The sequence below is a fragment of the Nicotiana sylvestris genome, chromosome 7 (assembly GCF_000393655.2).
Source record: "Nicotiana sylvestris chromosome 7, ASM39365v2, whole genome shotgun sequence".
NCBI classification, from domain to species: domain Eukaryota; kingdom Viridiplantae; phylum Streptophyta; class Magnoliopsida; order Solanales; family Solanaceae; genus Nicotiana; species Nicotiana sylvestris.
In genome coordinates, this window is record NC_091063.1 from 133,439,684 (window position 1) to 133,465,815 (window position 26,132).

General features: G+C 39.0%; 1 protein-coding gene across 1 annotated transcript; it reads right to left on the reverse strand.

The window, feature by feature from the left end:
- Positions 1–3,142: 3,142 nt before the first annotated feature.
- LOC138873805 (uncharacterized) lies at positions 3,143–25,557 on the reverse strand. The gene is made up of 3 exons (XM_070152284.1): positions 25,149–25,557; positions 3,741–4,279; positions 3,143–3,538 (listed from the first exon to the last, which is right to left on the reverse strand). Exons 1-3 carry the CDS (start codon positions 25,555–25,557, stop codon positions 3,143–3,145), a joined length of 1,344 nt encoding a protein of 447 aa, XP_070008385.1.
- Between the last annotated feature and the right edge of the window lie 575 nt (positions 25,558–26,132).

Below are 26,132 nucleotides of genomic sequence, written 5' to 3' on the forward strand. Positions count from 1 at the left end.
TCCAGGTGGGCGCCTGATTACCAAAACTTGAATTGTATTCCCTCGTTATCTAGGTGGGCGCCTGATTTCCAAAACTTGAACTGTATTCCCTCGTTATCCAGGTGTGCTCCTGATTTCCAAAAACTTGAATTGTATTTCCTCATTATCCAGGTGGGCGCCTACCATTACAACAAAACAGACAAAATAAAAGAAATTTTCTGCCCCAGTTTGGGATCTGGGCACATCTGTGAGTGTTAATCGAATCATGTTACCTAAAGAGCTCTAAGAATTTAAAAGCTAAATCCCATTATCTAGGAGGGCCCTGAAAACTTCAAATTAAATCTCATCTTAAGAGTGATAACTTTAAAGCTAAATTATATTTTGTAAAGGGAGAACTTACGCTAAAACTTAAAACTAAATCCCATTATCCAGGAGGGTCCTGAAAGCTTTAAAACTAAATCTCATTATCCAGGAGGGTCCTGAAAACTTTTAAATTAAATCGCATTATTCAGGATGGTCCTGCAAAAATTTAAAAACTAAATCCCATTATCCAGGAGGGTCCTGAAAATTTTAAATTAAATCCCATTATCCAAGAGGTCCTGAGAACTTTTAAAATTAAATCTTATTATCCAGGAGGGTCCTGAAAACTTTTAAATTGAATCCCATTATCCAGGAAGGTCCTGAAAATTTTAAATTAAATCCCATTATCCAGGAGGGTCCTGACAACTTTTAAATTAAATCCCATTATCCAGGAGGGTCCTGAAAACTTTTAAAATTAAATCCCATTATCCAAGAGGGTCTTGAGAACTGAGAATGAACTTACCTGAGCCATGCTCTCATCTTGGAAGATTCTGAACAGAATTTCTTGCTCTCTAAACCATGCTTTTCCATGGGAGGTCCCTGTGGATTAAAAAAAATTTCTTGCCCTTGTTTCAGAAAATCTTGTTACTTTGAAAACGTGGTGGTTAGTTTATGGCATCATTGCTGAGTGTATGCTTCCGCGACTTGCCAAGATAACTTTGATTTTAACTTGGACGGCCTTGACTGTTATCGACTGCCAATTTTCTTTCAACCCTTATCATAGAAAATACATCTGCTCCATTCATTCCCAACATCCTCTATTTGTTGCATTTTTCTCATGAATTGACATTTACTGAACCCTTGCATTTCACATGAATTCCAAAGCATGTTGATTGTTACCCACTCAATGCGCATAGCACTTTTCTATGACTTATACCACTTTGATGTGCTAGCCAAATTCATTTTGTGCCATTGGAAAGCTGGTAGTAAATTTTAAAGTCATTTCTCACTTGTTCTGATCAAACAGACCCAAGAAGGGACTCAAACAAACAAGAGGAACAAAATAAGGGACAAGGGAAAGAGATGATACCTAACAAGAAAATTACAAAGTAGAAATTTATCAAATGTGGATACCAACTCTAATGACTATGACATGCACTTTTGGACTAATCTCTCAAACAAGTCTAATATTCAACTCTTGTTGTACTTCTAAGTCATGAAACTGGGCTTCGACGTTCTAGTTGTCCTATTTGATCCACAATCCTCAGTCGACTTGTAGCGCTCTGAAGGGTTTTCACCATCAAGCCTCTCTCATTTTGCTCTTTTCTCAACTCACCGTCGCCTTACGGTGCACATGAGGTTTTTCACCGATAAGACTCTCTCATTTTACCATTTTCTCTCTTTGTGCTGAGATCAAATGTATTACCCATTATGTAGGAAGATCAGACTTTTACCACACACTTTATTTGACATCCTCAAAGATTGGTCGGAAGGTCTTTCTTTGGACCGTAATGTAGGTTTTTGGACATGGTTAGAAAGAAAGGGTGGCATGAAGGCTCAAAATAATTTAAGATAAAAGGGTTCAAAATTACAACTTTTGGAATCAGGTCTTTTGGCAAAATTAAAACTTCTGCCTCAGTTTCTTGGACTTTGGGGATTTTTCTTTTTTGAATTTTTGCTTTGATGGGATTTTTAAGAAAAATTACCCCACTCTTGACTTCGGGGATTATGAAATATTTTATTCTATGTGACCGAACTGTAAGGCTGCCTACGTATCTTGTGGTGACAAGAATCAGGTCAAAGGTAGTTCAAAAGACAAAGTTGTTGTTTTTTTCTTCTTCTTTTCCTTTTCTCTTTTTTTTTTTTTTCTTTTTCTCTTTTCCTTTTTTTTCTCTTTTTCTTTTCCTTTTCTAGTTCCTAACTCTATTTCTGATTCCAAAAGAGGGGTTTGAAACAAAAAATTAGGGCTCAAAATGGGTAGCAAAGGATAAAAGTGTTTGGGTAGCAGAATAAAATGCCTTTGTCATACCAAACTTTAAGAATGCAAGGCACAAGCATGCAATTGAAGATAAGCACATAAATCATACATAGTATTAATTGACGGCATCATTACAAACAAAAAGTGCTAATGGGCAATACCTTTGTCCCAATGAATGACCCTTGCCAGTTCGAAGCAGACTTGACTCAACCTTATCTTGATGTGGAAGAATGCATTTCAGCACTAACTGATTTACCTCATACTACTTGACAGACATTTCCTTGTTGTATGCTCTTATCAACCTCTCAATTTCCCAAACTTACTACCTCAGTTTCACTTAATTCAAAGTTCAGGTCATCTCAGAATGTGTGAATCTTTAATTGTTTCCTCAAACGCATCCTTTTATCATATTCAAAATTGTGCCATTGCTTCATGATTAGACTAACTTTCAAGATCAGGTTGAGAATTATGCGTGCATGTCATGTCACTAGAGTCGACATGAAAAGAACTATAAAATGAAAAATGACCTAAACAAAAACTGGCTAGAATTAACAGAAAATAGGTGATTGCATTAGACATATGATGAAAAGGGTTTGAACAAGACAAGCAAAATAGACATGGGTTACAACCCTGGAATAATCCTAAATAATACTAGACGAGTTACTACAGCTAAACGAACTAGACAAAGTGAGAAGAAGAAGAGTTTGAGCCATAAGACAATATCCGAATTACAACCCTGAAATAACCCGGACAAACAGAAATGACAATAAAATAAACCACCAAAACTCCTCACTGGCTAGCCAAGAAAAGAGTGTCTTTCCAATTACCAAGCTCGACATCTTAGCCACTAGGTTGCACATCAAAATTACCGGGACCTTCACCAATTTAAATATCATTAACTTCAGTCAGCAAGTTCCCAAGAGGATTCTGATACTCCCTATCATCACGCATCATCCCCACAAAGCGTGCATCATCATGTGCAGGTAAAGGATTTTGCGTAATGTTCTGGGTGTCATTGTCATGGACAATTATCCCTTCTTGGATCATTCTTTCTATCTCCCTTTTCAAAGCACGACAATCTTCAATGCTATACCCTTGGACATTAGAGTGGTACATGAACCGTACAGTAGGATCAAAAGCTTTTGCATATGGGTGTGGAGTATGGCCAAGGAGCGGCTCAATCAGGCCAGACTGTTTTAACTTTTCAAACAAGCTTGTGTAGGATTCTCCGATTGGCGTAAAACTATTTCTTTGCCTTTGTTCCCCTCTATTCCCCGTTTCCTAGGGTTGTTAGGTGCTCGACAATGTTGTGAAGGTGAAAGAGTATTATGCGGTGCTGGTGCTCGCCATAAGGAGTGACCTAGTGGTTGAACAAATGATATGATGTTGTTCGGAGGATAGTACTGATGTGGATTATGTGGAGCTCGGGGATAGGTTTGGGGTTGGGGTCGGGGTTGAGGCTGAGTATATTGGTGAGGCAGACCCGTTGGCTATGTGGCGATCCTAATACAGCCATGGCAACATCATCATGTTTCTTCTTAATTGCTTGTGTTGTGGCTTTTAAGGCAGAATAACTCATGATTTTACTTGACTTCAGTCCCTCTTCCACAATTTCTCCCATCTTTACCACATCATTGAAAGGCTTATCAATGGCTGAGATCAAATGGCCTAAGTAAGTAGGCTCCATGGTTTGAAGAAAGTATTCAACCATCTCATCTTCTTCCATCGGAGGATTGACCCGTGCAGCTTGCTCCCTCCATCGGAAACCATATTTTCTAAAACTTTCACTGGGCTTCTTTTCTACCTTGGCCAGGGACAGGCGATCCGGGACAATGTCTATGTTGTAATAAAAATGCCAAGCAAAGGCCTGAGCCAAATCGTCCCATGTGTACCACATGCTGGAATCCTGGCAGGTGTACCATTCTAGAGCTATTCCACTCAGACTCTGGCTGACGTACGCCATCGATAATTCGTCTTTTCCCCTGGCGCCTCTCATTTTACTGCAATAACCTCTCAGATGAGCTACAGGATCCCCATGTCCGTCATACAAGTCAATGTCACACCTCCTTTTTCCTACCCCGAAAAGGGTGTATAAGGGAGTTTTTTTTTTCAACTTAAAGAGACAATCGAAACGGGATTATTTTATTTAAAATTCAGAGTTGCCACTTGGGATAATTTATGGTGTCCCAAGTCACCGGTTCAAATCCCGAATCGAGGAAAGATTGACTCTGTTTTACAGTCCGCGAACACAGAAATCCGGGTAAAGAATTCTGTTAACCCAGGAGAAGGTGTTAGGCATTCCCGAGTTCCGTGGTTCTAGCATGGTCGCTCAACTGCTACAATTGGCCTATTATTTGATTTTAACACATGTTTTAACCTATGTGCATTTTAACTTTAAACCGCTTTTATTCATTTTTAAAGAAAATTGCATCGTTATTAAAACACGTCTCGAACCACGTCACATAAATGTACCCGTGATTTTTGACATATTTTAACATCGTTGAGATTTGGATTTGGGTCACATAAATGTGCACCCGAGTTTAGGAAAGTAATATTATTAAACTAACACGCCTAAAGCAATTTCGCGTGAGCAATTTGCGAGGGCCATGGAAAATTTGCAAAATGACACGCCTCGATTTTTAAGGATTAAAATTAATTAAATGAGGGCCACGCATTTAGAATTTTATTCGGCATGGCACGCCTCAAATTATTTCAAAAGGGGTTTTATTATTCGGAGTTGTTATAATCGGGTTACATGAAATGTACCCCGAATCCTATGCTACCATTTGAGATAAAATAACATAATCACATGAATAAACCATTCACTAGCTAAACCAGTAAGGGAGCTCAACAACTAGATGAAACTAATTGTAAAGAAAAAAAACGTATTCCATTCACAAAAATTTTATAGAGAACAGAAGCATGTAGTGATAAGTATAGACACGTTTGTGAGGCTTACATATATATATATATATGTGTGTGTGTGTGTGTGAGAGAGAGAGAGAGAGAGAGAATTGAATAAGACTCTACTATACATGATTTCATTTTTTTTAATAATACATGCTTATACTACATCGTCGGAGAGGTAAATGAGCAAATGTTTTTTTTTATGTGTTTTATTACCATTTTTTGCCATATTTAACTACACCTCTAGCAGAGACAAATTTTAATGCTATTTCCAAGTTAGTAAATAAAAGCAAGGTCAGAATGGAGGTAATGCGTTCCTACCAGAACTACTTACTAGCAATTTGATAGCTCTTACTCATATTAACAAAGACCGAGAAAACATGACCCTTATATACCATATAAAAGACCTGCAATTCAAACTCTCTTTTCTCCTCGTAAAACCAATATCTAATATTATAATTTAACAATTCTATATCATCATTGATTTATCGAGACCATTCAAAGTTCAAACTAAGACTTCCAATCTGGAAAAAAAAAACAAAAAAATCTCCAACAACATGAAATATAGAACATATTTATTGACTCCAAAATTAGCTGGAAACATGTTTAGTTCATTAATTTAAATGCCGAAAATGAAAGGATCATATCACAGAAATCATAATTATCAAGTAACAAGTAACATATTCAATAAATCAACCAGCGACCAACAATGGTGAACTAGCATCAGTGACTTTAAATATTAAAAAAAAACAAATGAAGCCAATAAACAGTCCTTAAGGGACATTGTCACCAACCAGCAAAAGAATCTATGCATCATACAACTAATGATTTAAAATAGGAACACCGTTAAACTACTACAAAGATAAAAAATTGACACTATGCTCCAGATCTTCATATTTCCATATCACAATGCTTTACATTAGGTGGGATTAAAGAACATGTACCTGAGAATAAGGAAAAAACAAAGAGGGAGTGAGGAAGCAGTAATCAACAGCAGCTAACCCAGTTTAATATTCAGCAATGTAACAATAACTTCAAAAATCAAAACAACTTCAAACCAGAAATTCTCAGAATTAAACCATTTTTCAACCCAGAATCAGAACTTCTTTTAAAATCTAAAATTTCTGACTAACAAACGAATTTAAAGAACAGAACTAAGACCAATTTATATCAAAAGATTGCAGAAATTTCTTATGTAATTTCTAGTCGTTTCTCCAGCTCTCTTTCTATCTTTTTTTTCTCTTTCTCTCTTTGGACTCCCTCCTGTATATCTCTGTGTTCTCTCTATTCCTCTTTGTATTCAATGACTATCCGTTTCAGAGTACCAGACTGCCTCCTTAAATGGGCATCTAATTAGTGCATTTTCCACTACAACTTATCTTTTCTATTTTTTAATCCCACTTAACTTAGTGCTTTTAATTTAATTCAGTAGTGTCCTTTCTAAACCTTATCACTTATTAGCAACCACCTAATTTAATTATTGAGGTTCCCTTAAGTTAGACTATCCAAATTACCCCCATGACCCTGTTATTATTTCAGAAAATCACAATGGTCAAGTTGACCCAAGTAGGTGAACAAATTCTTTGGGCCTACATTGAAACTGGGTTAGAAATGAATACCCAAATTAAGTTAACCTATCGATCCATGATAAAACGGAACAGAAAACCAATTTGAATGGTTTCAAACCAAAACCTAATTAAATTACTGACTTTAAAGCTAAACTAATGAACTAGAATTAACTAAATTATCAAGTCGAGACAAGACTAATTAACAATAAGATAAAAAAAATCAGAAATTCAAAAATCATGAATGACAATTAAGCAAGGTGAACAAATAATATAACAAAATTAGAGATTAACGTTCTAAAAACTAGAAGACGAAACTGAAAGGCCAAAGAAATGATTGCAAATGCAGAACTAATCGTAAAAAAAACCTATGTTCAGAAACTAAAACCAATCAACAATACTAAAAAAATATAAGAAAATGGGTAAACGGATGATAAACAAACACAGATAGCGAAAGAGAAATGAATACTTACCAATATTAGCTTGAAACCAAACACCGGATGTCCTGATTTCACGAAACTAATGATGACCGCTTGTTCTTTGTCAAGAACAAACGAAAACCATCAATTTCGCGTGAATCAGCTTTCTAAATCATAAAAATGGAAACCTGGATCATGCATGCCATGGATTTAACGGAAATTAACTTTGGGGTTTAGGGATTTGAACTTTAGATCTAAAATTCGAGAGGTTTGGGCAAGATTTTGAGGGAAAGTAGTTATGAATTTGGAAAGAGGGGGTCGTGGTGGTTCTGGAGTGTAATTCTAGAAGGGATTGGACCACCGGAACCGCCGTGAGGCAATTTCCAGTGGGAAGAGGGCGGTGGCGTAAGGCGGCGTTATATTGGGTCTCTGAAGAAATGGGGGGGGGGATGAAATGGGAAGGGCCGGGTTTGGGGGGTTTGATATATTAAAACGTTTGATTTAATTAGGGCCGTTGGATGATCGGAATCCAACGGCTCTGATTAAATCATAAATGGAAACGGGGTCGTTTTGGTTTCAACTGGGGCGGTCCGGGTGTGGGAACGGGTCGGGTTGTGAGGAAGGCTTTGGACTGTTCGATCAGGCTGATTCAACGGTCCAGATTGAAACGCCTGAAATGGCGTCGTTTGGTTGAGGCTGGAGACGGACCGGGTATGTGCCTGGTTTTGGGTTGGACTGGGGTAAAAAATTGGTTTGGGCTTGGGCATTAAATTGGATTGGCCCAATTCCGATTTCCTTCTCTTTTATTTAATTCTTTTCTTTTTCTTTTCTTCATTTTTCTTTCAAAATTTGAAATTAAAATCCTAATTAAATTATAAAAGACCTAAATTAGCTTAAAAATATTAATTAACTTTAAATAATACCTATCACAAATAATTAAACACTAAATTAAAAGAAAATCACACAAGTTGACCAAAATACAAAAATATTTTATTTTTATTGTGAATTTTCATTTTTGTAAAACACCTAATTATTAATTAATTCCAAAAATATAAAAATCAAATCTTAAATGCAAATGCTATATTTTTTTGTATTTTTAATGCATTAGTAAAATTAAACATGCGCACAAACATATGCAAACAATCAGGAAAATCACACAATAATTCCTAAAAATAACACATAATTAAAGAAAAGACCTAATTTTGGGAATTCTTTTGGATTAATTCGTATGAGGTAAAAATCACGTGCTCACAGCTGCCCCTCTTTGTCCGGAAACACGAAGAGTTTTCGTGCAAAAATAAAGTGAGCGGATACGAGCGATTTTTGCCTGTTTGAATACTCCGTGGGAAGCATTTTTTGAAAGATTTGACCGAACCTCTGCTTCAAAGGTTTCCTCCATATCCTTGGCTATAAAAGAATCAGGTCAATATAGTTCGGGAAGTTTCGGTAGCTGGGATTACCATGAAGTTGCGGTTTTACTGTTACTGCTGTTGCTGCTGCTGATACTGCCTACTGACCTCCTTATTACACCATGACAAAAATGAAGAAGCTAGATTAAGCTATAATCTATGCTTTACAAAGATTTATTTTCAAACTTGATCTTGTGACTGATGTTGCCTCGTTGACTTTTATTTTCCTTAGAAGTTCCTTTGTGGCTGACTTGAATGGTATTTTTTGAAATGCTTTCCCTTCTTCTCCAGGCGGATGCCTTACCACTGAATCTTGAATTGCATTCCCTCGTTCTTCAGGTGGGCTCCTGAATGCTGAAACTTGAATGTATTCCCTTGTTCTCCAGGTGGGCTCCTGACTGCTGAAGCTTGAATTGCATTCCCTTGTTCTTCAGGTGGGCTCCTGACTACTGAAACTTGAAATGTATTCCCTTGTTCTCCAAGTGGGCTCCTGACAACTCTTAATAGACAAAACAAAGAAAACTTTCTGCCCCAGTTTGGTAGCTGGGCATATATATGAGTGTAAACTAAATCATGTTACCAAATATCAGTAAGAACTTGAAAGCTGACACTTGAATTGTACTCCCTTGCTCTCCAGGTGGGCGCCTGATTCCTGAAACATGAATTGTTGTTCCTTGTTCTCCAGGTGGACCCCTGATTCCTGAATCTTCAACTGCTTTTCCTTGTTCTCCAGGTGGACGCCTGATTGTTGATACTTCAACTGTTGTTCCTTATTCTCCAGGTGGACGCCTGATTGCTGATAGTTCAACTGTTCTTCCTTGTTCTCCAGGTGGATGCCTGATTGCTAGTACTTGGTCATGCTCTTATCTTCAACATCCGTATTGTTCTCCCTATTCTTCAGATGGGCACCTGACTTCAACAAAAATAGACAAAACAAAATAAAATTTTCTGCCCCAGTTTGGTAGCTGGGCGCATCTGTGAGTGTTAAACTGAATCATATTACCAAATATTACTAAGAATTTGAAAGCTAGGTCCCATTATCCAGGGGGTCCTGACAACTCTTAACTAAACGACAATTTTAAATCTAAGCTATATCTTTTAAAGGTATGACTTCTGCTAAATTTTATTATCTAAGAAGGTCTTAAACTACTCCCCATTATCCGGGAGGGTCCTGACAACTCTTAATTAACGACAATTTTAAAGCTAAATTGTATCTACTGAAGGTATGTCTTATGCTAAATCTTGTTATCCAAGCCAGTTTTAAACTACGTCCCATTATCCAGGAGGGTCCCGACAATCAAAAATCAAGTCTTATCTTAAGAGTGACAATTTTACGGCTAAATTGTACTCTCTTATAACAACACTTACTTATCTAATGGAATACTTAAAGTTACGTCCCATTATTCAGGTGGGTCCTGAAAACTCTTATGCGAACTTTGAAGCCAACTTATATCCCTTTTGGTGCACATTTGTCCTATATTCACTACTTATGTTTTTTTTGGATTTTAACCTAGGTCCCATTTTCCAGGAGGGTCCTGAAGTTTCGAATTGAGTCTTGTCTTAAAAAAATGAAAAATTCAAACCAACTTATATTTTCACGAAGTAGAGCATATGTTAGATCTTGTACTCATGAATGTTTTGAATTAAAGCTAAGTCCCATTTTCCAGGAGGGTCCTGAGAATTTATACGATCAAACCTGTATGGTACTTGCTTTCCTTATAGGGTGCTTCCTGAAATAAATGCCATCTTTGCCCCTGTTTCAAATCAAAGAAAATCTTGTCATTTTAAAACGTGGTGGTTAGTTGTGGCATTCTTGCTGGGGATGGTTTTCTTTTTGCCATGCTTTGCTTCAATAGACTGCCTTGAACTGGTCGAAAGGACTGTTTTGACCTCATGACTGATCCTTAACTGCAGGATACCCAACTGTTGTTTTTCACTTCTGACCCTTTTATTCGTAACCATACATCTCTCATGACATTACTGAACCATTCCACCGATTTAACCTTTGCTTACACCTAGGTCCCACTTTTCATCATACTATCTCCAGCTTGTCCTAGCCGTATTTTGCTTTGTGCAATTTTGAGTCTGGTAGTACACTTTGACATTCCTTCTTATTTGTTGGAACAAGGCTAACCTTGGAAGAGCTTTAGAGGAGTAAAAATTAACAGCAATGAAATGCGACGATTTTGAGAATTAAGAATAAAGAAGAAAATCCAAATTTGGATGACTGTTGGAGATAGGAAAAAGGAACTTATCTGAGTGGAGTCACTGGCACCAATGATCATGGTATGCATTTTGGATTAATCAGCCCAGTCTATTTAACCAATCTCCTTTCCAATTGTTTTACTTTGTTCTCCAAGATTTCCACAACCCAATTTTACTTTCTGCCAACTTACGGACCTTGTTTGACTTGCAGTGCCCTGAAAGGTTTTCATCAACAAACCTCTCTCATTCGCTTGTTCCTCAATTCCTTGTCGCCTTATGGTGCCCGCGAAGGTTTTCACCGATAAGACTCTCTTATTTTTACTTTCTCTCAGCTTTCGTCGCCTCATGGTGCCCGTGAAGGTTTTCACCGATAAGATTTTCTCATTTTCATTACTTTTCCTGCTTGGACCAGAGTGTTATCCTGATATGAATCACCTCTATTTGCTCGACTTGGCATCTCTCGAAGACTGATCGGAAGGTATTTTTTTGGACCGTAATGTGGGCTTTTGGATGGGGTTAGAAAGAAAGGGTATCAAAGGCTCAAAACAATTTGACATGGGTTTAAAATTACAACTCTTGGAATCACATTTCTTATTACAAGTACAACTTCTGCCCCAGTCTCTTGCTTGGGGATCTTTTGATATTTTATTTTACTATGACCGAGCCGTGAGGCTGCCTACGTATCCTTATCAGGAATCAGGTCAAACGTATTTCACACATGAATTTCCATGTTGTTATACTTTCTCTTTTCACTTCTTTTCTTTTCTCTTTTCTCTTTTTCTTTCTTCTCTCTCTTTTTGTTTATTGATTCCAAAAGAGGGGTATGAAAGAAATAAATAAAGATCAAAAGGGGGAACAAAGGGTAAAGTGTTTAGATAGCAGAACGAATTGCCTTCATCATTTCAATCTTCGAAACAATGCCCGGTACAAACAATCAACAATTATAACAAAGAAATCATACATAATATCTCTTGAGTGCATCGGAATTGATGGACATGTATATGCATTTTCCTTCGATATCTGTTAAACATAGAGCACCATCGGACAATACTCTGGTCACAATAAATGTCCCTTGCCAATTCGGGGCGAACTTGCCTTTTGCTTCAACCTGATGTGGAAGGATACGTTTCAACACTTGCTGACCCACTTCAAACTTTCGAGGACGCACCCTTTTGTTGTATGCTCTTGCCATTCTCTTTTGATATAACTGGCCATGACATACTGCTGCCAATCGTTTTTCATCAATCAAGTTCAACTGCTCCAAACGGGTTTTGACCCACTCATCATCATCAATCTTAGCCTCAGCGACAATCCAAAGGGAAGGGATTTCAACTTCTGCAGGTATTACTGCTTCAGTGCCATATACCAACAAATAAGGAGTTTCACCTACCGAAGTGCGAACAGTAGTGCGATATCCCAACAATGCAATTGGTAATTTTTCGTGCCATTGCCTCGAACCTTCTACCATTTTCCGAAGTATCTTCTTTATGTTTTTGTTGGCTTCCTCGACTGCTCCATTCGCCTTGGGGCGATATGGGGTAGAATTGCGATGTGTAATCTTAAACTATTGACATACCTCTTCCATCAAGTTACTATTAAGATTAGCACCATTATCTGTGATGATCACCTTAGGGATTCCGAATCGACATATGATATTTGAGTGAACAAAATCGACCACTTCTTTCTTGGTCACCGATTTGAAAGTTTTGGCCTCAACCCACTTGGTGAAATAATCAATGGCTACCAGAATGAACCTGTGCCCGTTGGATGCTGCTGGCTCAATTGGTCCAATGACATCCATGCCCCAAGCAACGAAGGGCCATGGTGTCGACATTGTGTGCAATTCCGATGGTGGAGAATGAATCAAATCTCCGTGTATCTGGCACTGATGACATTTGCACACAAAATTGATACAATCTCACTCCATGGTAAGCCAATAATAGCCTGCTCGGAGAATTTTCTTTGCCAACACATATCCGCTCATATGTGGTCCGCAGACTCCCGAATGTACTTCGGACATGACAGCCGTAGATTGTCTAGCATCTATGCATCTTAATAATCCAAGGTCTGGTGTTCTCTTATACAAAACTCCTTCACTTAAGAAGAATCCATTTGCCAACCGTCGAATTGTTCTCTTTTGATCCCCCGTGGCTTGCACTGGATATATCCCCATTCTGATGTACTCCTTGATATCGTGGAACCATGGTTTGCCATCAAGTTCTTCTTCAATCATGTTACAGTAAGCATGCTGATCTCGGACTTGAATATGCAGAGGATCGACATAAACTTTGTCCGGATGGTGCAACATTGATGCCAGGGTAGCCAAAGCATCAGCGACCTCATTATAGACCCTTGGAATATGCCTGAATTCCACTGATCAAAACCGTTGACAAAGATAATGCAAGCATTGTCGGTACGGTATGAGCTTCAAATCTCGCGTTTCCCATTCTCCTTGAATTTGATGTACCAGAAGATCCGAGTCTCCCAAGACCAAGACTTCCTGGATATCCATGTCTGCAGCTAGCCTTAGACCCAAAATACAGGCTTCATACTCAGCCATATTGTTGGTGCAATAAAACTGAAGTTGAGCCGTAATAGGATAGTGATGCCCTGTTTCAGAAATAAGCATAGCTCCTATTCCGACTCCTTTCATGTTGGCAGCCCCATCAAAGAAAAGTTTCCTGCCTGGTTTTTCAATTTGCTCCAGTTCATCGATATGCATCACTTCTTTATCGGGAAAATAAGTTCTCAATGGCTCGCAATCTTCATCGACCGGGTTTTCGGTTAAATGATCGGCCAATGCTTGGGCTTTCATTGCAGTCCGAGTCACATAGATGATGTCAAATTCTGTGAGCAATATCTGCCACTTCGCAAGTCTTCCTGCGGCATAGGCTTTTGAAAGATATACTTCAACGGATCCAAGCGCGAAATGAGGTAAGTAGTGTAGGATGACAAATAATGTTTCAATTTCTGAGTCACCCAAGTTATGGCACAACATGTCCTTTCCAGATGAGTGTACTTAACCTCATAAGCCGTGAACTTCTTGCTAAGATAATAGATGGCCTGTTCCTTTCTGTCGGTGATGTCATGCTGCCCCAGTACACAGCCAAATGAATTTTCCAAGACTGTCAAGTAAAGAATCAAAGGTCTTCCTGGTTTTGTAGGAACCAACACGGGTGGGTTTGAAAAGTATCCTTTTATCTTATCAAATGCTTCTTGACACTCATCAGTCTACTTGACCGTAGCATCCTTCTTCAGCAATTTGAAAATAGGCTCACAAGTTGTCGTGGGCTGAGCAATAAACCTGCTGATGTAGTTCAACCTCCCTAACAGACTCACCACTTCAGTCCTGCTCCTCAGAGGTGGCAATTCTTGGATGGATTTGATCTTTGATGGGTCCAACTCGATGCCTCGCCAGCTGACTATGAATCCTAACAGCTTTCCGGATGGAACACCAAATGCGCACTTGGCAGGGTTAAGCTTGAGGTTGTACCTGCGAAGTCTCAGGAAGAATTTCCTCAAATCCCCAACGTGGTCGGCTTGATGCTTTGACTTTATGATCATATCATCCACGTATACCTCAATCTCCTTATGTATCATATCATGAAACATCGTAGTCATTGCTCTCATGTAAGTTGCCCCGGCGTTCTTCAAACCAAATGGCATTACCCGGTAACAATAAGTTCCCCATGGCATGATGAATGTCGTCTTTTCTGCATCTTCTTCATCCATTAGAATCTGATGATACCTGTCATACCTCCTTTTTACCTGTGCCCGCAGGGCGTAAAGGAGTTTTTCCATTTAAAGGACAATCGAAACAGGATTGGTTTATTTAATTCAGAGTCGTCACTTGGGAGATTTATGGTGTCCCAAGTCACCGGTTGAATCCCGAATCGAGGAAAAGAAATGACTCTGTATTACAGTCCGTGAACCAGAAATCCGGATAAGGAATTCTGTTAACCCGGGAGAAGGTGTTAGGCATTCCTGAGTTTCATGGTTTTAGCACGGTCGCTCAACTGTCATATTCGACCTATTTGTCTGATTTTAAACACTTTAAACCTATGTGCAAATTTTGACTTTAACCGCTTTTATTCATTTTTAAGAAGATTGCAATGTTATTAAAACACGTATCGAACTACGTCACATAAATGCACCCGTGGTCTTCGACATATTTTAACATTGTTGAGATTTTGGATTTGGGTCACATAAATGTGCACCCGAGTTTAGGAAGGTATTCTTATTAAAAGACGCGCCTAAAGCAACTAATGCATTGTTAACTTTGCGGGATGCCATGAAAATTTGCTGAAGGACACGTCCCAATTTCTAAGGATTAAAATTAATTAAGTGAGAACCATGCGTTTTGAGATTTTATTTGGCATGACACTCCTCAAATTATTTCAAAGGATTTTATTCAACTAAAGAAAACTACAATGTTTATAAGTTAATATATATATATATAGTTAATATATTTATTTATTTATTTAGAGAAAAGAACAAGTAATGCGAAAATCAGCCACAGTTGACTCCTTACACAGCTCAGTACCAATCTTAAACCATTCCTTCACAAATAAGCTAAGCAATAACAATAACTTCATACCAAGAAATATCTGAGATCAATTTCTATACTTACACTCTTACTTAACATTGAAAGCTAGACTAATCAACAAATAAACCATACTAGGCTACTGAATGAACGACAGCCCTATTCAGATCCCTGGCCTCCTAACAGTCCAAATTAACTTCAAAACAGTCCAAGTTATACAATCCAAAGTCTGTCCAATTTAATTACCAAGCAATTTCAAACTAGTTAATGAAATACAGAGACAAATTCGCGTAGTAATTAGTGATTCCCCCTCATTTTTGATTTCAAAGTTGTTCGCATACATTGAGTGGAACTTCAAATTATGAGAGACAACAGTGTACCTGGAAGTTGAAGTATAAACCAAAAAAAATGAGGGGGTCAGTCAAACAGCAACAGCAATAGCAAATGACCAATCCAGCAGGGTTCAACAACGACAATAGGAGAATTTTCAAAAAACAAATGACACCAGAGAATCTAAGAATCAACCCAGCAATCAATAAACCCAAGCAAATAACCAATCAACTCAGTCGAACAAACCAGATTCAACTTGAAATCATATTCTTGGACCTTTCAAGCTTCAGTTACTGAACAATACCAAGAAAACTTAAGCTATTTTAATCCTAGATGAACTAGAATCAGAAAACTTCCTCAATGGAACAATAATATTTTTTTTAGAATTTCTTGTCTGTTTCTCTTTCTCTATCTTTTACTCTCTCTTTTCAGATTGCTTTTTCAATCCCCCTTAACTCTGTCCTAAGTCCCTCCACTTATACCCAAACACTGACCTTGCCAGCTCTCAAGAGCACTCAGGCAGAATTAAGAAACTAATTCTGCCCATGATCTTCTATAGAACTCCACTAGAGTATTTTTTTTTCATTATCCCTTGTCTTTTCCTTATTTAATGTTCAAGCAGGTATGGGCAACATATTTTAATCAATCCCTTTTAAGCCTCCCCATACCATTATGTTTTGTTCCTCATTAGCACTAAACAAATGCATTAGTTTAATGTTACATTAGTACTTACTGGACAGAACACTTAAACCAAACCATTTCTCCATATTTTAAATCCCAAATTACCCCTAAAGTTACTGTGATTTACTGTCCTAGTCCAATCCCCTGTACCTCATCAGCTATAACCAATTTCCTTAATCAAAATTAAACAGCAACTCAAACTACACATATTAGATCAAATAGCAAACTGATATTAAACTGCTAAGATGCACATGTATTTGGGAATAACTGACTACATTCACAATTCTAAGCCAAACCTAGACAAAAATGAATTAAACATTGTAATATCACGAATTCATATGCAACAAACTAATTGGCAACGGAGAGTAAAGAATCAAACATAACATAATAAGACAATTTGAACCAACAGTAATATCAAACGATCACAGTTTTATACAATCACTCACTGAACTTGCCTAACTCGAAATACTCAACAATGTAAAGAAGAAACTAATCCAGAGTGAAACCAAACAGACAGGGGTTCGAGCGATTTCAACTAAATCCAATTAACTATAAAATCCAATTAATACAGTGATGAAAATTTGGACCAGAAAAAGGTCCAAAAGAGGGGGAAGAAGTAATTGACAAACATAGCAATATAACCTAATTAGGAAAAAAACAAACAACAATCAAAAAAGAAAAAGGAAAAGAAGAGAAATACCTCAAAATCCAAAACCAAATGAACACCGTTCTCATTGACCTTCGTAATTCCGACTTGAACTTCTGAGGCCAAAAATGGACCTTAATCGAGTGTTCTACTAAGGTCGATTAACAACCTCAAAACTCTCCTAATTTTGGACAGGTTCCAGTCTTGGTCTTTTTAAGGTTTGTTAGTCGATTTAAGATTCGACTAGTTCTAATGGGATTCGAACAAAAGTAGGGGTGATTTGGGAACAAGGGAGGTTAGGTGGCTTAGAGGTGTAAGTTTGGGGTTAATCGAGAAGGTGAGATTTTTTGGACGATCTTCGATTGAAGATTCGAAGAGTTCCGTTGAGATTCGAAGTAAACGGAACATGGATTCGTGGAGAGGGTGGCTAGAAGGTTCAGGGGTGTTATTTGGGTGGTCGGCGGCGTTGTTGCCACCAGGTTTCAGGTAAAGGGACATGAGGGCGGCTAGGGTTTCAGGGGGTCGTTTGGTCTCTGGTTCTTGGAGACGAAGGGGAGGGGTTTGGCTTGGGGGGCGTTGGGTAAGGGATTAGATTTATATACCAGAGGGGGAAACGAATCCTGGCCGTTTGATCTGATGAGATCAACGGCCTGGATTGATCATTTAAGTGGAACGGCGCCGTTTAGGCACTCCTGAGACCGGATCCATCTCCGGTAAATGGGTCGGGTTGGGGAATGGGTAAGGGAGAGATGATCTCGGTCGTTGGATTGATTTAACCCAATGGCACTGATTGAAAGTGACATAAACGACGTCGTTTGGGACGTCTGAGTGGGTTGATCAGTTGGACCGGGTTAGACACAAAATTTGGGCTGGATTTGGTCAAAATTAATATGGCCCAGTCCGATTTCTCTTCTATTTTCATTTTTGTTTTATTTTCTTTTTAAACTAATCTTCAAAATTAAAAACCTAAAAATCCTAATTTAAATTGTAAAACAAAAATTAACTTAAATTGCTAATTAACTCTTAAAAACAAATATCACACAAAATTGAATAAAAGAAAATCACACGATTTTGACATTAAATATTAAAATGCGAAGTACATTATTTTTTGTGAATTTTTCATTTTTGTAGAACACACTTAACTACTCCTAATTACAGAATTAAATACTAAATGTCAATGCAACCTATTTTTGTATTTTTCTTTAATTAAAACAAAGATGAACATGCACAGTCAACACGAATAATTAAAAAAATGCCACAAAAATTCTCCAAATTGCGTACAAAGAAAAACTATTTTATTTTTTGATTTCTTTTGGAGTAGTTCCTGTGAGGCAAAAATCACGTGCTCACAGTTTCGCCTCTTTGTCCGAAAACACGAAGAGTTTTCGTACAAAGATAAAGTGAGCGGATACGAGTGATTTTTGCCTGTTTGAACACTCCGTGTGAAGCATTTTCTTGAAAGATTTGACCAAACCTCTGCTTCGAAGGTTTTCCTACATATCCCTAGCTAAAAGGGAATCAGGTCAATGTAGTTCGGGAAGTTTTGGTAGCTAGGACTGCCAGGGAGCTGTGGTTTTACTGTTACTATTATTGCTGCTGTTGCCGCTACTTACTGACCTCCTTATTACACCATGCTAAAAGAAACCAAGAAGCTAGACTAAGCTATAGTCTATGAATTACAAAATCTTATCTAGATCTTCAGTATTGCTCTTGTGTCTCTTGTTGCTTTGATGTCTTGCTGACTGGTGTTTCCTCTGACATTTCTTTCTTTCTGTCTTGACTCGTAGTCTTCTCTTGATTGTCGAATTTTAACTGCTTATTTCCTTCTTGTGAGCTTCGAATTATTTTTCCTTCGAAGCTTGAACTGCCTTCTTCTGACTAGTGTTGCCTTCCTTCCGACTTCTGAACTGTAATTTATGCTGGGGATCTTTGTTGCAACCCTCCGCTCCGCTCTCCGGGCGGGCTCCTGACTTCTGCTATGACTTAACAAGATAATACCTCCATTCTCTAGGCGGGCTCCTGACTTCAATAAACCTTAAAATATAACACCTCCATTCTCCAGGCGAGCTCCTGACTTCAACAACTTCTTAAAAATATAACACCTCCATTCTCCAGGCGGGCTCCTGACTTCAACTACTTCTTAAAAATATAACACCTTCATGCTCCAGGCGGGCTCCTGACTTCAACAGCAACTTAAAAATATGACACCTCCATTCTCCAGGCGGGCTCCTGACTCCGACTACAACTTGAAAATATAACACCTCCATTCTCCAGGCGGGCTCCTGACTTCGACTACTTCTTAAAAATATAACACCTCCATTCTCCGGCGGGCTTCTGACTTCAACAGCAACTTAAAAATATGACACCTCCATTCTCCAGGCGGGCTCCTGACTTCGACTACTCCTTAAAAATATAACACCTCCATTCTCCAGGTGGGCTCCTGACTTCAACTACTTCTTAAAAATATAACACCTCCATTCTCCAGGAGGGCTCCTGACTTCAACTAAAACTTAAAAATATAACACCTCCATTCTCCAGGAGGGCTCCTGACTTCAACAACTTCTTAAAAATATAACACCTCCATTCTCCAGGCGGGCTCCTGACTTCAACAACTTCCTAGAAATGCATTCTATTGCCGTTGTTCTTTCCTGTCTCTTGAACCATTTTCCTTCTAACTTGAATTATCTTCTTTCAGAACTGCTTCCCTCAAAAACTAGTGTTTCATTCCTCTGAGAACTGCTGGGGATAACACCGGTGTTTCATTCAAAATATGTTATTTTCCTCCTTCAAAGACTACTTCCCTTAAAGCTGGTGTTTTCCTTCCTCTGGAACTACTTCTCTTAAGACTTGTGTTATGTTCCTCCCGAAATTGCTTTCTTTAAAACTTGTTTTGTCTTCTTCTAACTGCTGGGGATACCACTTTTCTCCAAACTTGTGTTATCTTCCTTCTTCCCCAAGTCGGTACCTGACTTCCAGAAAATTTTAAAAAATGAAAGAAAGTTTTCTGCCCCAGTTTAACAATCTTTCTTGTGGCATGTCTTTCTGTCATCAATAACATTTCCTGTCCCTGCTTAAAATCAAATAGAATTTGTTAGTTTAAAATGTGGGGATGCTCCTGCTGGGGACGGTTTTCCCTTTCGCTCTTTTCCATGCTCTGCGTTGTTCGACCATCTTGAAACTTGGCTGATAACTTCCGACCTTCTTGATGATTCTGTATTCACCAACTTCTCCACTGTTGTTTTCCACTTTTGCTCCATATTGTCCCGAAATCTTAGACCAATCCATCATTTGGTCTTACAACGGACGTCTTTCCCATCCCATCACATTATCCTCGCATGTCTTATCCCCATTTACCTTGCACCATGTTGGCAACTGGTAGTTAGCTCTGAAAATCCTTCTTAAAAACAAACTACTACTGACCAAAAAGAAATGGAAAATGATGACTTCGAAAGACAGAACAAGAAAAATCTTTCTGAGCAATTGTTTGAAGAGAAAATAACTTATCTGAATGGTATAACCGATCCCAATGGTCATGTCATACATTTTTGGACTAATCAACCTAGTCTATTTACACCAATAAATCTTTCTGATGTCCCTTCCTTACATTCAAAAGGTCCCGCAACCCATCTTCTTTTGCCAAAACAACATCTTTATTCTGCTTGACGTCTCGACGGATCCTTTCCATCAAGCTTATCTCGTTTGCTCCTTTTAATTCCTTGTCACCTTATAGTGCCCTTCGAGGGGTTGTCACTAATAAGACTCTCTCATTTCTCTCAACTCTCGTCGCCTTATGGTGCCTATGAAGGTTTTCACCGATAAGACTCTCTCATTTTATTTCTCTCAACTTCGGTCGCCTTATGGTGCATGTGAAGGTTTTCACCGATAAGACTCTATCATTTTCATTAATTTCCCTGCTTGGACCGGAGTATTACCCTGATACGAATCACCTCTGTTTGCTCGACTCATCATCTCTCGAAAACTGATCAGAAGGTCTTTCTTTGGACCGTAATGTGGGCTTTTGGATGGGATTAGAAAGAAAGGGTATCAAAGTCTCAAAATAATTTGCCATGGGTTTAAGATTACAACTTTTGGAATCACATTTCTTATTACAAAATAACCTCTGCCCCAGTTTCTTGCTTGGGAATCTTTTGACTTTTATTTTACTATGACCGAGCCGTAAAGCTGCCTACGTACCCTTAACAGGGATCAGGTCAAACGTAGGTCACACCTGAATTTCCTTGTTGTTATATTTTTTCACTTCTTTTTTTTTCTTTTTCTTTTCTTTCTTTTTCTCTCTTTTTCGTTATTGATTCCAAAAGAGGGGTATGAAATAAATAAATAAGGCTCAAAAAAGGGGAACAAAGGGTAAAGTGTTTAGATAGTAGAACAAATTGCCTTCGTCATTTCAATCTTCGAAATAATGCCAAATACAAACAATCAACAATTATACCAAAGAAATCATACATAATATCTTTTTACTGCATCAGAATTGATAGCCATGTCTATGCATTTTCCTTCGATATCTGTTAAACATAAAGCACCATTGGACAATACTCTGGTTACAATGAATGGCCCTTGCCAATTTGGGGCGAACTTGTCTTTTGCTTCAACCTGATGTGTAAGGATGTGTTTCAGCACTTGCTGACCCACTTCAAATTTCCGGGGACGCACATTTTTGTTGTATGCTCTTGCCATTCTCTTTTGATATAACTGGCCATGGCACACAACTGCCAATCTCTTTTCATCAATCAAGTTCAACTGCTCCAAACGGGTTTTGACCCACTCATCATCATCAATCTCAGCCTCAGCGACAATCCGAAGGGACGGGATTTCAACTTCCGTCGGTATTACTGCTTCAGTTCCATATACCAACAAATAAGGAGTTGCACCTACCGAAGTACGGACAATAGTGCGATAACCCAGCAACGCAAATGGTAATTTTTCGTGCCATTGCACAGTAGTGTAATTTTTGTTGGCTGCCTCAACTGCTCCATTCGCCTTGGGACAATATGGGGTAGAATGGCGGTGTGTAATCTTAAACTGTTGACATACCTCTTTCATCAAATTGCTATTAAGATTAGCACCGTTATCTGTGATGATCACCTTCGGGATTCCAAATCAACAGATGATATGTGAGTGAACAAAATCGACCACTGCTTTCTTGGTCACAGACTTGAACGTTTTGGCCTCAACCCATTTGGTGAAATAATCAATGGCTACCAGAATGAACCTATGCCCGTTGGATGCTGCTGGCTCAATTGGTCCAATGATATCCATGCCCCAAGCGACGAAGGGCCATGGCGCTGACATTGTGTGTAATTGCGATGGCGGAGAATGAATCAAATCTCCGTGTATCTGGAACTGATGACATTTGCGCACAAAACTAATACAATCTCGCTCCATGGTGAACCAATAATAACCTGCTCGGAGAATTTTCTTTGCCAACACATATCCGCTCATATGTGGTCCGCAGACTCATGAATGTACTTCGGACATAACAGACGTAGCTTGTCTAGCATCAATGCATATTAACAATCCCAGGTCTGGTGTTCTTTTATATAGAACTCCCCCACTCAAGAAAAATCCGCTTGCCAACTGTCTAATTGTTCTCTTTTGATCCCCCGTGGCTTGCACTGGGTATATCCCTAATCTGATGTATTCCTTGATACCATGGAACCATGGTTCACCATCAAATTCTTCTTTAATCATGTTGCAGTAAGCATGCTGATCTCGTACTTGAATATGCAAAGGATCGACATAGGCTTTGTCCGGATGGTGCAGCACTGACGCTAGGGTAGCCAAAGCATCAGCGACCTCATTATGGACCCTTGGAATATGCCTGAACTCCACTGCTCTAAACCGTTGACAAAGATCATGCAAGCATTGTCGGTATGGTATGAGCTTCAGATCTCGCATTTCCCATTCTCCTTGAATTTGATGTACTAGAAGGTCCGAGTCTCCCAAGACCAAGACTTCCTGGACATCCATGTCTGCAGCTAGCCTTAAACCCAAAATGCATGCTTCGTATTCAGCCATATTGTTGGTACAATAAAAACGAAGTTGAGTTGTAACATGATAGTGATATCCTGTTTCAGAAATAAGCACGACTCCTATTTCCACTCCTTTCATGTTAGCAGCCCCATCAAAGAAAGGTTTCCAACCTGGTTTTTTGGCATGTTCTAGTTCATCAATGTGCATTACCTCTTCATCAGGAAAATAAGTCTTCAGTGGCTCATACTCTTCATTGACCGAGTTCTCGGCCAAATGATCGGCCAATGCTTGGTCTTTCATCGCAGTTTGAGTCACATAGATTATGTCAAACTCTGTGAGCAAAATCTTCCATTTTGCAAGTCTTCCTGTCGGCATTGGCTTTTGAAAGATATACTTCAATTGATCCAAGCGTGAAATGAGGTAAGTAGTGTAGGATGACAAATAATGTTTTAACTTCTGTGCCACCCAAGTTAGGGCGCAACATGTTTTTTCCAAGTGAGTGTACTTGACCTCATAAGCTGTGAACTTCTTGCTAAGATAGTAGATGGCATGTTCTTTTCTGCCGGTGGCGTCATGCTGCCCCAGTACACAGCCAAATGAATTTTCCAGGACAGTCAAGTAAAGAATTAGAGGTCTCCCTGGTTCTGGCGGAACCAGCACAGGTGGGTTTGTCAAGTAACCTTTTATCTTGTCAAATGCTTCTTGACACTCATTAGTCCACTTGATCGCAGTGTCCTTCTTTAACAACTTGAAAATAGGCTCACAAGTTGTCGTGAGCTTAGCAATAAACCTGCTGATGTAGTTCAGCCTTCCTAACAGACTCATCACTTTAGTCTTGTTCCTCGGAGGGGGCAATTCTTGTATGGCTTTGATCTTTGATGGGTCCAACTCGATGCCTCGCCGACTGACAATGAATCCTAATAGTTTTCCAGATGGAGCACCAAATGCACACTTGGCGGGGTTAAGCTTGAGGTTGTACCTGCAAAGCCTCTGGAAGAATTTCCTCAAATCCTCAACGTGGTCGGCCTGATGTTTTGATTTTATGATCACATCATCTACATATACCTCAATATCCTTGTGTATCATATCATGAAACACAGTAGTCATCGCTCTTATATAAGTTGCCCCAGCATTCTTCAACCCAAATGGCATTACTCGGTAGCAATAAGTTCCCCATGTCATGATGAAAGCTGTCTTTTCCGCATCTTCTTTGTCCATTAAAATCTGATGATACCCGGCATAGTAATCCACAAAATATCCAATCTCGCGCTTGGCACAATTGTCAATTAGAATGTGGATATTGGGTAAAGGGAAGTTATCCTTCGGACTTGCTTTGTTGAGATTGTGGTAATCGACGCATACTATGATCTTGCCATCCTTCTTCGGCACAAGCACGACATTAGCCAACCAAACAGGATATCGGGTGACCCGGATAACCTTTGCATCCAACTGTTTGGTAATTTCTTCTTTAATCTTCACGCTGATATCAGTTTTGAACTTCCTCAACTTTTGCTTGACGGGAGGGAATGCTGGATCAGTAGGCAATTTGTGGACCACTAAATCAGTGCTCAAACCCAGCATGTCGTCATATGACCATGCAAAAACATCTTTGTACTCGCTGAGTGCTTTGATTATCTCTTCCCGGATTTCTGGCTCGAGGTGGACACTTATTTTAGTCTCTCGGACATTGTCTGTGTCCCCTAAATTGACGGCTTTTGTGTCATTCAAATTGGGTTTGGGTTTTTCTTCGAAGTGAATTAACTCCTTGGTAATCTCTTCGAAGGCTTCATTCTCATCATCATATTCTGATTCGTAATCACAATCTACTCCATGAACTAACATTTCGGAATCAGATTGATTTTTAAGACTGGGTTGAGGATTCTTCATGCATGACATGTCATTAGAACCAGCGAAAAAGAAATGTATAGAAAAGAAAAGAAAACAAAAAGGAAAACCATCAGGAATGATGAAGAAAGGGAAATTGTATTTCATTGAATGATAAAAGATAACAAGGTTTGTACACTCAAACAGACTGAAAAAAATGAAATCTGGATTACAACTCTGGAATAATCCGTACAAACTTAAAGGAAAATCAAAGCGAACTACCAAGACTCCTTCCGAGTAGGGAGAGGAGTATCCTTCCAATTATTAAGCTTTTTTTGGCCCAACAAATTGCACTTTTGCGTTGCTAGAACCTTCTCCAATCTCCACCATGTTCACACTATCGAACAACTTCTCAAATCTTTCAATCAACTCCTTATCAGGATTTATCACAGAACTGGGAATTGTTGTCACTGGGCGACTCCTTGTACCGGACTTGACAAATGATCTGGAAAGACGTGGGACCGGCTTTGGAAGGACCCATGTCCTCTGTTTCAATTTCCTGGCTATTTTTATGCCTGCGGCTGTGGGCTTGAATCCCAGACCAAATGTTCCCAAGTTTTCAGGAAGAGACACGGGTTGTGTGATGCCTTGCAATGCTGATCCCAAACCCTTTCCTGGTACAAAACCATTCTTCAACATTTCATATGCTACCATGACTGATGTGGCGTTTATCTTCGGATTCGGGATACACTTCCCTTCTGGAACTTTCTCGACTGACATTGCGTCAGAAACTTGGTATCCCCATGGTCCCTTGTCATCTTCCACTTCAATGAATGGCACAATGGTGTTGTTGTGAGCGCACAAATTATCTTCGTCGTGCACCACTATTTCCTGTCTGTCCCATTCAAACTTGACCATTTGATGGAGTATTGATGGTACTACTTTAGCGGCATGAATCCACGGTCGCCCTAATAGCAAATTGTAGGAAACAGCTATATCCAGCACTTGGAATTCCATTGTGAATTCTACTAGACCTATGGTCAGCTCCAATATTATGTCCCCGACTAAGTCTTTGCCTCCGCCATCAAATCCCCGCACACAGATACTGTTCTTATGGATCCTCTCATCTTCTACTTTCAGCTTGATTAGAGTGGAGAGAGGACAGATATATGCACTTGAGCCATTGTCAACCAATACTCGAGTAACCACGGCATCCTCGCATTTCAGTGTCAGGTAAAGGGCTTTGTTATGCTCAATATCCTCTACCGGCAATTCATCATCGGAAAAAGTGACTCTGTTTACTTCAAAAATCTTGTTGGCTATCTTTTCCAGATGATTTACCGAGATCTTTTCGG

What these genes read in the sequence shown, in the direction of transcription:
- LOC138873805 (XM_070152284.1), bottom strand. Translation starts at nt 25,557, where the DNA reads ATGTCAGTCGAGAAAGTTCCAGAAGGGAAGTGTATCCCGAATCCGAAG. An exon ending in CATGGTGGAGATTGGAGAAG is followed by an intron (nt 4,280 to 25,148) that starts GTTCTAGCAACG and finishes GGGATCCTGTAG; the next exon opens with CTCATCTGAGAGGTTATTGC. An exon ending in GATCGCCACATAGCCAACGG is followed by an intron (nt 3,539 to 3,740) that starts GTCTGCCTCACC and finishes TAACAACCCTAG; the next exon opens with GAAACGGGGAATAGAGGGGA.